General features: G+C 39.9%; 1 protein-coding gene across 2 annotated transcripts in view; it reads left to right on the top strand.

The window, feature by feature from the left end:
- Positions 1-194: 194 nt before the first annotated feature.
- prim2 (DNA primase subunit 2) overlaps positions 195-13,158 on the top strand; it is a 90,473-nt gene continuing 77,509 nt past the window's right edge. Inside the window, exons 1-6 of one of the 2 annotated variants that reach the window (XM_041887783.2) lie at positions 195-321; positions 604-776; positions 1,890-2,002; positions 9,135-9,229; positions 9,402-9,522; positions 12,942-13,037. In XM_041887783.2, coding sequence (XP_041743717.2) covers positions 629-776; positions 1,890-2,002; positions 9,135-9,229; positions 9,402-9,522; positions 12,942-13,037 — 573 coding nt within the window. In that variant the 5' untranslated portion in view covers positions 195-321; positions 604-628. The remainder of the gene's footprint in view (positions 322-603; positions 777-1,889; positions 2,003-9,134; positions 9,230-9,401; positions 9,523-12,941; positions 13,038-13,158) is intronic. The other variant, XM_041887774.2, reaches the window with a different exon arrangement.

The raw sequence follows: 13,158 nt of genomic DNA, 5'->3' as shown, positions 1-13,158 counted from the left end.
AACGGAAATATGGAAATATATACTACAACGCGCCAATAGGATCTCGCTAGCTCGTGCTTGGCTTTGCCCCACCTACTTGCTTGTTCTGCCCACTGTGCTTAATTTGCTCCCACTTTAAACGAGACAGATGAATTATCTTGGGTTAATAATAAATATATTTGTCAACGTGGTAAAAAACGGAAATGACGTCTGACAGACTCGCATTTACGTCATTTTCCCGCGCTGAGATTAGAACGCTCTGTGGCAATTGGCGGGAATCAAGACAAGAATAGACAGAAGCAAAGCTAGCTCTCTTGATAAAATAAGCGAAGCGAGATACCGGTAAGTTGTTGGAATTGTAGAACGTTTTAGCTATTCACTTACGTATTGTTTAACTTGTGAAATCTAAACCTAAAACCTGTTCGTAGTTACCAGTTGCACGGTAGTTAACTAACGCTAACTAACGTTAGCTTGCCATAATAATGTTATGAAGGCAGTGTGTGATAGTTTTTATTTTGGACAACTGTCAGAGACGTTCTCTTTGACTAACTAGCTAATACTTCTAACCAAAAGAGAGTACAGTAATGGCCAAGAAGGTAATTTTGTTAACTCATAATCTTTGAGATGCCTTGCCTCAACTTCAGGAACCATGCAGTTCTTCAGCAGAAGAAAGAAGTTGATTGGCAACTCTCAGACTGAGCAGCTGTATGGACATTGTCTTCAGTTCTATGGTCAGCCCCCCATCGAAAATATTTCTCTCTCCGAGTTTGAGACCTTCGCTGTGGAAAGGCTGAAACGTAAGTTGTCTAGCTAGCTTCAGTTACTGCTGGTTTACACGTGTACTGTTATGAACTAACTGGGTAACACTTTACTTGACACCCAGCGTCATAACACGTTATGACACGGTCATAACAGCTGACATAACCTGTCGTAATATGGTCAAAACACTGTCATCACACATATTTAGACCTGTTATATATTTATTTATATATATAAACATTATTTTTTTTATTATAGCTGGTTATGACAACTACAGAAGATTGTCAAAACCCACAAAACCTACCATGTAATTATTTTATGGCTGGTTATGACACCTACTTACAAGACAAACATTCCATTACACCATAGCCAACTTGTAATATAATATATGCCATTTAGCAGACACTTTTATCTAAAGCGACTTACAGTCATGCGTGCATACATTTTTACGTATGGGTGGTCCCGGGGATCGAACCCACTACCCTGGCGTTACAAGCGCCATGCTCTACCAATTGAGCTACAGAAGACCACAACTTGTCAACAGTATGTTTGTTATATAACATTTTCTGAAATTGACCATATTAAATATGATTGTAACTGTGCACAAATTGATGTCAGACATGCACCTACCCCAATGCTCTGTTGCTGATGAATGCAGGAGCAGATTTCAGAAGCAGGAGAAGACACCCTCTTTTTGACTGACTGACATAAGGGCATGTACGTGATAGGCCTATCTGGCTTATATGATTATGATGGTCATAATGCTTCTGGACAGTGTCATAGTGTATTTTCTGCTAGTTATTTAAAATATGATGAGAAAATAAACATGACAGTAAAGAATTCATTACAACAACAACAACTGACTTAAGAAACAAACTTTCTTGGCAGGGAAAAAACACATTTGAATAAATGTGGGTTTTGACACTTATGTAGACATAATATAATGCAGTATGTCACAACAGGTGTAAATATATGGGTCATGACAGTGTTATGACCATATTATGACATGGTTATGACTGTGTCATAATGTGTTATAAAGCTGGGTGTCAAGTAAAGTGTTACCACTAACGGGATACATTTGTCTGACAGTGTCACCTTTTATTTACATAGCTAACGTTGCATGGTGTTTTGAACATGTTTTGTCATTCCAGTGTTGAAGACTGTTGAAAACCTTGGAGTGAGCTATGTGAGAACATCTGAACAATATACCAAGAAACTGGATGCAGAGTTCTCAAACTTGAACTTTCCCTACAAAATAGAGGCTGTGAGTACAACATGATGATCAATATGAATCAAATTGAGACATTCAGAATTCCATAGTGCGTAGCTACATAAAGAAGATACTCATAGTTAGGGCTGTCCCTGACAAAAAAAATAGATATTTGTCGACCGAATGTCATCTGTTCTTTCGACCAAATTTAAAAACATGTATTTTTCCATATAAACAACCTGTGTTTTAATAAAATCAGCTACTGTATATATTGTATGCATTAAGCTTGTCTGATGCTTTAAGCTCACTGTTTGATGAAATAAGACACAAATGACTCAAGGGAGCCAGAGATCAAGATAACCAGAAGAAAAAAAAACTTAACCTGTCCCGACCATCCTCCTCCCGCTTCTACTGGCTTTCACAAATTCTGCCGTTACTCTCCTGAAGTTGCCAGTAATCGGCAAACTTTCTCATGTGGAATGGCAATTTATCTTACCATTTCCAACGATCTGCGTGCCAGTTATGATTTTCATATGCACGTTTTTGTGCAACAGTTTCATTTGATTTATAATAACGTCTTCGTATCTCAAAATCATTGTCATGTGGTTAATCAAAATTCTATCTAAATGAAAATGATACGAACCTAAAAAGTAATTTCTATTGCCAAATGTAAAAATAGCCTATAAAGCCAACAAATAAAAACATTGTAATTAGAAAATATCCTGATAAAAATCCAATAAATCACATTGGCTATACATGGCCTGTCTGCAACGAAATTGAAACATTGTTTCAACTATTAACTTGGGTCCAGCCTGAAGCTCCTTGCAACATTGTATAAAATATTCTGGGCCCTCAGTTTCCTGCACCAGTGAGCTCGGGACAGACACATCTGTAGGCTATTTGCGCAAGGGATAAGAAGTAATCAGGTAGGCCTATTTTATTGTGTTTCCACTGGATTCAAGCATTACATTTTTCCCTTTCACGCTGAGTGGTTATCGAAAGGGAGAGGGTTGGGGGAAAAAATCTAATGTTGAGGAATTATTTTCATTCTCAATGGATGTAGAAACAGACTGTTTGCTTTCTGTTTGAGGTGAAGGAAACATTACTTTGAGACGCTCCACAGCTCATTAGTGGTGGTGAATTAAGCCAATCAGAAATACTGTCAGATCTCCAAATGGGCACATTTACAGTGCCTTGCAAAATTATTCATCCCCCTTGGCATTTTTCCTATTTTGTTGCATTACAACCTGTAATTTAAATATATTTTTATTTGGATTTCATGTAATGGACATACACAAAATATTCCAAATTGGTGAAGTGAAGTGAAATTAAAAAAATAACTTGTTTCAAAGAATTCAAAAAAATAAATAGCGGAAAAGTGGTGCGTGCATATGTATTCACCCCCTTTGCTATGAAGCCCCTAAATAAGATCTGGTGCAACCAATTACCTTCAGAAGTCACATAATTAGTTAGATTGCACACAGGTGGACTTTATTTAAGTAACACATGATCTCAGTGTATATATATATACACACACACACACAGTGGGGAAAAAAAATATTTAGTCAGCCACCAATTGTGCAAGTTCTCCCACTTAAAAAGATGAGAGGCCTGTAATTTTCATCATAGGTACTCGTCAACTATGACAGACAAATTGAGATTTTTTTCTTCCAGAAAATCACATTGTAGGATTTTTAATGAATTTATTTGCAAATTATGGTGGAAAATAAGTATTTGGTCACCTACAAACAAGCAAGATTTCTGGCTCTCACAGACCTGTAACTTCTTATTTAAGAGGCTCCTCTGTCCTCCACTCGTTACCTGTATTAATGGCACCTGTTTGAACTTGTTATCAGTATAAAAGACACCTGTCCACAACCTCAAACAGTCACACTCCAAACTCCACTATGGCCAAGACCAAAGAGCTGACAAAGGACACCAGAAACAAAATTGTAGACCTGCACCAGGCTGGGAAGACTGAATCTGCAATAGGTAAGCAGCTTGGTTTGAAGAAATCAACTGTGGGAGCAATTATTAGGAAATGGAAGACATACAAGACCACTGATAATCTCCCTCGATCTGGGGCTCCACGCAAGATCTCACCCCGTGGGGTCAAAATGATCACAAGAACGGTGAGCAAAAAACCCAGAACCACACGGGGGACCTAGTGAATGACCTGCAGAGAGCTGGGACCAAAGTAACAAAGCCTACCATCAGTAACACACTACGCCGCCAGGGACTCAAATCCTGCAGTGCCAGACGTGTCCCCCTGCTTAAGCCAGTACATGTCCAGGCCCGTCTGAAGTTTGCTAGAGTGCATTTGGATGATCCAGAAGAGGATTGGGGAGAATGTCATATGGTCAGATGAAACCAAAATAGAACTTTTTGGTAAAAACTCAACTTGTCGTGTTTGGAGGACAAAGAATGCTGAGTTGCATCCAAAGAACACCATACCTACTGTGAAGCATGGGGGTGGAAACATCATGCTTTGGGGCTGTTTTTCTGCAAAGGGACCAGGACGACTGATCCGTGTAAAGGAAAGAATGAATGGGGCCATGTATCGTGAGATTTTGAGTGAAAACCTCCTTCCATCAGCGTGGCTGGGTCTTTCAGCATGACAATGATCCCAAACACACCGCCCGGGTAACGAAGGAGTGGCTTCGTAAGAAGCATTTCAAGGTCCTGGAGTGGCCTAGCCATTCTCCAGATCTTTACCCCATAGAAAATCTTTGGAGGGAGTTGAAAGTCCGTGTTGCCCAGCGACAGCCCCAAAACATCACTGCTCTAGAGGAGATCTGCATGGAGGAATTGGGCCAAAATACCAGCAACAGTGTGTGAAAACCTTATGAAGACTTACAGAAAACGTTTGACCTGTGTCATTGCCAACAAAGGGTATATAACAAAGTATTGAGAAACTTTTGTTATTGACCAAATACTTATTTTCCACCATAATTTACAAATAAATTCATAAAAAATCCTACAATGTGATTTTCTGGATTTTTTTTCTTCTCATTTTGTCTGTCATAGTTAACGTGTACCTATGATGAAAATTACAGGCCTCTCTCATCTTTTTAAGTGGGAGAACTTGCACAATTGGTGGCTGACTAAATACTTTTTTCCCCCACTGTATATAATAGAATGCATTAACAGACATTACCGTAATCAAAAAAACATGTTAGATTAGAAATTATAGGAAGTAACAGTAAATGTACTACTGGTGATATATGTAATGGGGAATTAATACACTAACAATCAAACGCAAACAATACACACAATGAAGTTATGAAACAATGAATGTGCACAAATTGGTGGGAGAGGGCGCATTCTGAAGAGACGTGCATTGTGCAGCCACACTCCCCTTCTTGGACTGCGCCATCCCCGCGGCCTCCGCAATGGATTAGTTCACTGAGATGGGCGCAAATAAGACAGGCGTTTACTTGATAGCTACCTATACAACTAGCTACCTAGAATAAAATGTGTTTAAGATAAAAATTCATTAAAAGTCTTAAAAGCAATACAAATCCATTTGTCCAGTAGGCATCTACAGAGGGAGCTAAGATGTCTCGTGTGCCATAAAATATATACAGTACCAGTCAAAAGTTTGGACACCTACTCATTCAAGGGTTTTTCTTTATTTTTACTATTTCTACATTGTAGAATAATAGTGAAGACATCAAACTATGAAATAACATCTATGGAATCATGTAGTAACCAAAAAAGTGTTAAACAAATCCAAATATATTTGATATTCTTCAAAGTAGCCACCCTTTGCCTTGATGACAGCTTTGCACACTCTTGGCATTCTCTCAACCAGCTTCACCTGGAATGCTTTTCCAACGGTCTTGAAGGAGTTCCCACATGCTGAGCACTTGTTGGCTGCTTTTCCTTCATTCTGGGGTCCAACTCATCCCAAAACATCTCAATTGGGTTGAGGTCGGGTGATTGTGGAGGCCAGGTCATCTGATGCAGCACTCCATCACTCTCCATCTTGGTCAAATAGCCCTTGCACAGCCTGGAGGTGTTGGGTCATTGTCCTGTTGAAAAACAAATGATAGTCCTACTGAGCACAAACCAGATGGGATGGCGTATCGCTGCAGAATTCTGTGGTAGCCACGCTGGTTAAGTGTGCCTTGAATTCTAAATTAATCACAGACAGTGTCACCAGCAAAGCACCATCACACCACCTCCTCCATGCTTCACGGTGGGAACCACACATGCAGTGTTAATCCGTTCACCTACTCTGCGTCTCACAAAGACACGGCGGTAGGAAACAAAAATCTCAAATTTGGACTCATCAGACCAATGGACCGATTTCTACCGGTCTAATGTCAATTGCTCGTGTTTCTTGGCCCAAGCAAGTGTCTTCTTCTTATTGGTGGCCTTTAGTAGTGGTTTCTTTGCAGCAATTCGACCATGAAGGCCTGATTGTCAGTCTCCTCTGAACAGTTGATGTGTCTGTTACTTGAACTCTGTGAAGCATTTATTTGGGCTGCAATCTGAGGCTGGTAACTAATAAACGTATCTTCTGCAGCAGAGGTAACTCTGGGTCCTCCTTTCCTGTGGTGGTCCTCATGAGAGCCAGTTTCATCATAGCGCTTGATGGTTTTTGCCACTGCACTTGAAGAAACTTTCAAAGTTCTTTTAAATATTCCGTATTGACTGACCTTCGTGTCTTAAAGTAATGATGGACTGTTTCCCTTTGCTTATTTTAGCTGTTCTTGCCATAGTATGGACTTGGTCTTTTACCAAATAGGGCTGTCTTCTGTATATCACCCCTACCTTGTCACAACACAACTACCTAATTGGCTCAAACAAAATAAGAAGGAAAGAAATTCCACAAATTAACTTTTAACAAGGCACACCTGTTAATTCAAATGCAATCCAGGTGACTACCTCATTAAGCTGGTTGAGAAAATGCCAAGAGTGTGCAACGCTGTCATCAAGGCAAAGGGTGGCTACTTTGAAGAATCTCAAATATAAAATATATTTTGATTTGTTTAACACTTTTTTTTGGTTACTACGTGATTCCATATGTGTTATTCTTAGTTTTGACGTCTTCGCTATTATTCTACAATGTAGAAAATAGTAAAAATATTAAGAAAAAACCCTTGAATGAGTAGGTGTGTCCAAACCTTTGACGGGTACTGTATATACACTACCGTTCAAAAGTTTGGGGTCACTTAGAAATGTCCTTGTTTTCCATGAAAACATACATGAAATTAGTTTGAATAGGAAATATAGCAAAGTGAATAGGAAATGTAGTCATTGACAAGGTTAGAAAAAATAATTTTTAATTGAAATAATAATTGTGTCCTTCAAACTTTGCTTTCGTCAAAGAATCCTCCATTTGCAGCAATTACAGCCTTGCAGATCTTTGGCATTCTTGTTGTCAATTTGTTGAGGTAATCTGAAGAGATTTCTTCCCATGCTTCCTGATGCACCTCCCACAAGTTGGATTGGCTTGATGGGCACTTCTTACGTACTATACGGTCAAGCTGCTCCCACAACAGCTCAATAGGGTTGAGATCTGGTGACTGTGCTGGGCACTCCATTATAGACAGAATACCAGCTGACTGCTTCTTCCCTAAATAGTTATTGCATAGTTTGGAGCTGTGCTTTGGGTCATTGTCCTGTTGTAGGAGGAAATTTGCTCCAATCAAGCGCCGTCCACAGAGTATGGCATGGCGTTGCAAAATGGAGTGATCCCTTTTACCCTGTACAAATCTCCCGCTTTACCACCATCACATTGCCTCCACCATGCTTGACAGATGGCATCAAGCACTCCTCCAGCATCTTTTCATTTGGTCTGCGTCTCACAAATGTTCTTCTTTGTGATCCGAACACCTCAAACTTCGATTCGTCTGTTCATAACACTTTTTTCCAATCTTCCTCTGTCTAGTGTCTGTGTTCTTTTGCCCATCTTAATCTTTTATTTTTATTGGCCAGTCTGAGATATGGCTTTTTCTTTGCAACTCTGCCTAGAAGGTCAGCATCCCGGAGTCGCCCTCTTCACTGTTGTCGTTGAGACTGGTGTTTTGCGGGTACTATTTAATGAAGCTGCCAGTTGAGGACCTGTGAGGCGTCTGTTTCTCAAACTAGACACTAATGTATTTGTCCTCTTGCTCAGTTGCGCACCGGGGCCTCCCACTCCTCTTTCTATTCTGGTTAGAGACAGTTTGCGCTGTTCTGTGAAGGTAGTAGTACACAGCGTTGTACGAGATCTTCAGTTTCTTGGCAATTTATCGCATTGAATAGTCTTCATTTCTCAGAAGAAGAGTAGACTGATGAGTTTCAGAAGAAAGTTTATTTGTTTCTGGCCATTTTGAGCCTGTAATCGAACCGACAATTGCTGATGCTCCAGATACTCAAATAGTCTCAAGAAGGCCAGTTTTATTGCTTCTTTAATCAGCACAACCGTTTTCATAATTGCAAAAGGGTTTTCTAATGATCAGTTAGCCTTTTAAAATGATAAACTTGGATTAGCAAACACAACGTGCCATTGGAACACAGGACTGATGGTTGCTGATAATGGGCCTCTGTACGCCAATGTAGATATTCCATTAAAAATCAGCAGTTTCCAGCTACAATAGCCATTTACAACATTAACAATGTCTACACTGTATTTCTGATCAATTTGATGTTATTTTAATGGACAAAGAAATTGCGTTTCTTTCGAAAACAATGACATTTCTAAGTGACCCCAAACTTTTGAACGGTAGTGTATATTTGCTTCTCGGTCGACCAACAGCCTATATCGACCAATTTTTGTATATTATTTATTTATTTTCACCTTTTATTTAACCAGGCAAGTCAGTTAAGAACAAATTCTTATTTACAATGACGGCCTACACCGGCCAAACCCGGACGACGCTGGGTCAATTGTGCGCCGCCCTATGGGACTCCCAATCATGGCCGGTTGTGATACAGCCTGGAATCGAACCAGGGGGTCTGTAGTGACGCCTCAAGCACTGAGATGCAGTGCCTTACACCGCTGCGCCAGTCGAATAATTGGGGTCAGCTCTACTCATAGTGTGTATTGATTTTTCAGTCCTTCATCAAAGGAAAATAGAAAACACTGGTGAATTGCAGGTGGTGATCAAGAGTTTGACATTGATATTGAAATAGAGAATGCTTTCTTTTGGGATGTTGAGATGTTCAGGTATGCTTTCCTTTTAAAACCACTAAGGATGACCGGAAACCTCAAACTGGGCCCAGTGAATTTGAGAAGCGAAGAAAGGACCATATCTCCCACTTCATTCTCCGGCTTGCATACTGCCAAACGTAAGTGAAGTCTTTACAGCCTTTTCAATAAACATGTAATGTCCCTTTCTCCAAATAGGCATGTACCAAGAGGAGGATGTCTTCTACCAAATGATTTGTGACACAACATACCAAGTGATTCTCTTACTTTGTAAATTGAACAAACAATAAGTTTACTTTTTTAATCTTGCAGAGAAGATCTCAGACGGTGGTTTATCCAGCAAGAGATTGACCTCTTCCGTTATCGCTTCAAACACCTGCATCCCAAAAACCAAAGCGAATTTCTGCATCGCAATAATCTTCACTATCATACAGTGAGTCTATTTATTTATGTTGTTGTTGTGGAGGGAAATGCACATTTTACTCTGAAATGTGAGCAAAACAGCTCTGCCATCAATATAAAGACGGGAATTGGCATAACCAAGCAAATGGTTCATCCCTGTCCTCCATTGGTGAATGCAGAAGTGGTATGCACTGGTGCAAAGTTTCGATTTATTTGTGTATATATATATATATATATATATATATATATATATATATATATATATATATATATATATATATATATATTAGTAACAGGTGTCAACTTTGCTAAATATAAATTCTCAGTAAGTCTGTTCATGATGCTGTTTGGACATATTTCTGGTAATGTTTCAGACCCGCCAGCAGATGGCGGTGTCAGCTCACAATAGTATACCTGTCTGAAAACGTCTGCTGTGGTGAGGGTTGTTTTTGCAATCGATCTATTTTGAAGTTGAATTCTGTTTTACTTCCAGGTGTGTTCCATAAGATTTGTTGTGATAAATTAAAACTTGTACAAGATAAATCAATTGAACTCAAATAATTAAATAGTACACATTTACAGTACTGTATAGAACATGCTCCTTTTCATTTAATTTGACATGACCAGTGAGTAGAGCAGTGTTTTTAGTATTGCAATATGGCAACAAGGGAGGTGATTCCCCTCCCTCCCACCAACTCGCATATTTTGCACTGTGAAAAAGTCCATTCATCACATACATTGCCCAGAAGGGGATAGGTAGAACATTTCCCCAAACAGTCCCTGGATCAGAGCATGTGAGTGGAGATGAGCGGTTGGAGATCCCGCTCATCACTCATGGAGAGGTGCTTGCACACCGCTCCGGTGCTCCATGTCGTTTCCTACCGCTCCACTAAAAACCGCTCCACACTCACAGAAAAAAACCTGTGAGAAACTGCTGCTCCAAATTCACTCCATTCATTAAAATCACAATTTAACCAACACCATCTATTTTTATTGAAACCAAACCATATGGATTTGAATGAAAAGTATTTGAGTAAACATGAAAAGGTGAATGTAAGAAGCGAACATAATTTCAAATAGGCTACATGTCATATTAAACAGCATATAAACACTAAGTAGGGCAGCCAGACAGGGAGCCTAAGATGGAACGAAAATGAATAATTTAGGCTATATTATTTCAAGCCTATAGCCTACAAAGGAATACATTGTGAAGCATCTGCGAGTGCGACACAATAGGTTGGCAGGGACGTACAGCTTTCAGCATTTAAACAACATTCTGTTGTATTGAATCATCATAGTCTTACTTAAATACAAATTAAACGAACAATGACTTATTAGTGCCTTTTTTGAATTCATTTTTAGAAACACGAGTTTGGCCAGTCTGCGGCTTCAGGCTCATCCGATGGTGCCTGTAGACCAGCAGCGGAGAGAATATCCTCTCCACACTTGCAGAGCCACTGGGGATGCTAAACACCCTTTTGGCCACTCTTGCCAGGCTGGGCAGAGATGTTTATTATTTTCCTATAGGTAGGCCTAAAGGTTTTTAGGCAAAAAAAAAACAATCAAAACGGAAAGCTGTTTAATATGCCAGGCCTATTGGGCCATAAACCGTTATGGCCTATTGTATAGAAGATAGAACAAAAATGAACGAAAAGTTTAAGAGATCTGCTTTTTAGTTTAGAAATACTTTGCTACAATGACACACAGTTATCTACCCACCTCGTTCCTTTCTTTTAGCATGTACACGTAGTAAGTAAAGCATCATGCTTTCGGGATACGTGTTTTTTCAGATTCCACAATGATTCTTTAGTTGTGGACACTACATCACCGCACTCCCTCTCTTGCTCTTGGTCTTAGTTTTTGTAAGTCACCTTGATTTAGCGCCTGTGTTTGATCAGTTTATGAAAATATTTAGCGAACTCCATGACAGTAGCTAAAGCAAATGAATGCTGGGCCGGGCATGCCCTGAGCTCGTGAAGTGAGCGCTACTGGAGCGAAATTGGAGCGAGCGAGAAGGCCGACGCTCCAGCCTTTGGGAATCACGCTCCGCTCACATACTCTGCCCTGGATATCATTATTTGAGTGACAGATGGTAAAGCGTTTGTTATGGCCGCAGGTTCTACATAGCTGGCAGCCTTTCTTTGATAATGTCTTGGGAGATGGGTGGCAAGGTTCTAACTCCGTCTGCCCTTATGGTTGGCTGTGTTTTATCTGCCCTTATGGTTGGCTGTGTTTTATCTGCCCTTATGGTTGGCTGTGTTTTATCTGCCCTTATGGTTGGCTGTGTTTTATCTGCCCTTATGGTTGGCTGTGTTTATCCCCGTTTCTATTACAGTAACCAGGTTTCCAGCCAACCTTTTTATGCAAGTAAAATACATGTCGGATAAAAAATGTCACGACTGACCTGATGGGAACAGGAAAAGCAGATTTGTTGATAAACTTTCCAAATGTCGACAAGACAAAATACGCTAGACAAGGTGGGATCTTTTTGTGTCGGTAAAATTAATTATGCAAGAAATTGCGGTCAACTCCTTTTATGTGCAAATATTGATATAATAACCATGTCAAAGTAAACATGGAGTCACTCTGATATGTTGTGTGTTCCTCCCACTACGACTCTGGAAGCGTGCAGTGTATTAGGCTACAGATGAAATGCACAGTGAAGACCTTGATGCTCCTTTACAATAAACGTAGAGGGTCTCGTTCTGGTGACATGATCGATGCTTGGCTGCCGTTTTGACAAATAAAAATCTTGCTCTTTTGTCCATTTTAAAATCTCATCACGTGCTATACCTGCACTGTATGTGCAAGCTGTTGGCTAGAGCGCACATTTTTTGTGACAAAACCATCAGAGTTAAATGCGACGAAAACCCATTTAACTTGTATTTTATTTGGTACATGGGAATTGAACCGCAAAAGTTATTTTTATGTGCACTACGTCATCATGCTCAGCCTTTTATCCGCAGCAAGTACATTTGATGGAAACACATCTGTGGTGGGAAAATGCGCATATTGTCACCAATTATGAAACGTAGCTATTATTAAAGCCTGATATGTTGTGATGATAAAGCATCTGATGCATTATGGGTCTTCAGTGTAAGATATCCCACAATGGCATTTATGCCAGGCCAAAATGGACTGAAACAGGGAGTGACTCATATGAACTAATGAATACGAACCAGCTCTCCACTCCCTCGCCTTACCATGTGTTTGCTGCTTCCACTCTATTGATTGAGACCCATACCAGTCAGATAGGTCATCGACAGCCCGAGGACAGATTGTCTTTCGTTTGTTTAGGCGTAAGAGGACATGATAGATGGGCAAGTGTACAACAGTCTTCATCTCACTCTGGAGAATGCAACAACATTACATCGTTAGATAGCTATACTATCAAGGGTCAATATGCTTGTTTCTGTGACTGAATGCCAACTACCTTTTCCTAATGTCTAGATTAGTGTTGAAGAGAAGAACAACCTGATGGACAAACTCATCAACTCAAGATTTGCTGTCAGTGGAACCACGGTTGACTACCAAGACTTCTACAAAGTGAGTTATCAATTTTCCGTTCTTTTCTACAAAGGTGAAATCCTCACGTGGTTATATTAGAGGACATATACAGTTGAATTCGTAAGTTTACATGCACTTAGGTCGGAGTCATTAAAACTTG

The sequence above is a fragment of the Coregonus clupeaformis genome, chromosome 1 (assembly GCF_020615455.1).
Source record: "Coregonus clupeaformis isolate EN_2021a chromosome 1, ASM2061545v1, whole genome shotgun sequence".
Taxonomy (NCBI): Eukaryota; Metazoa; Chordata; class Actinopteri; order Salmoniformes; family Salmonidae; genus Coregonus; species Coregonus clupeaformis.
This window is presented reverse-complemented; position numbering and strand designations above follow the sequence as displayed.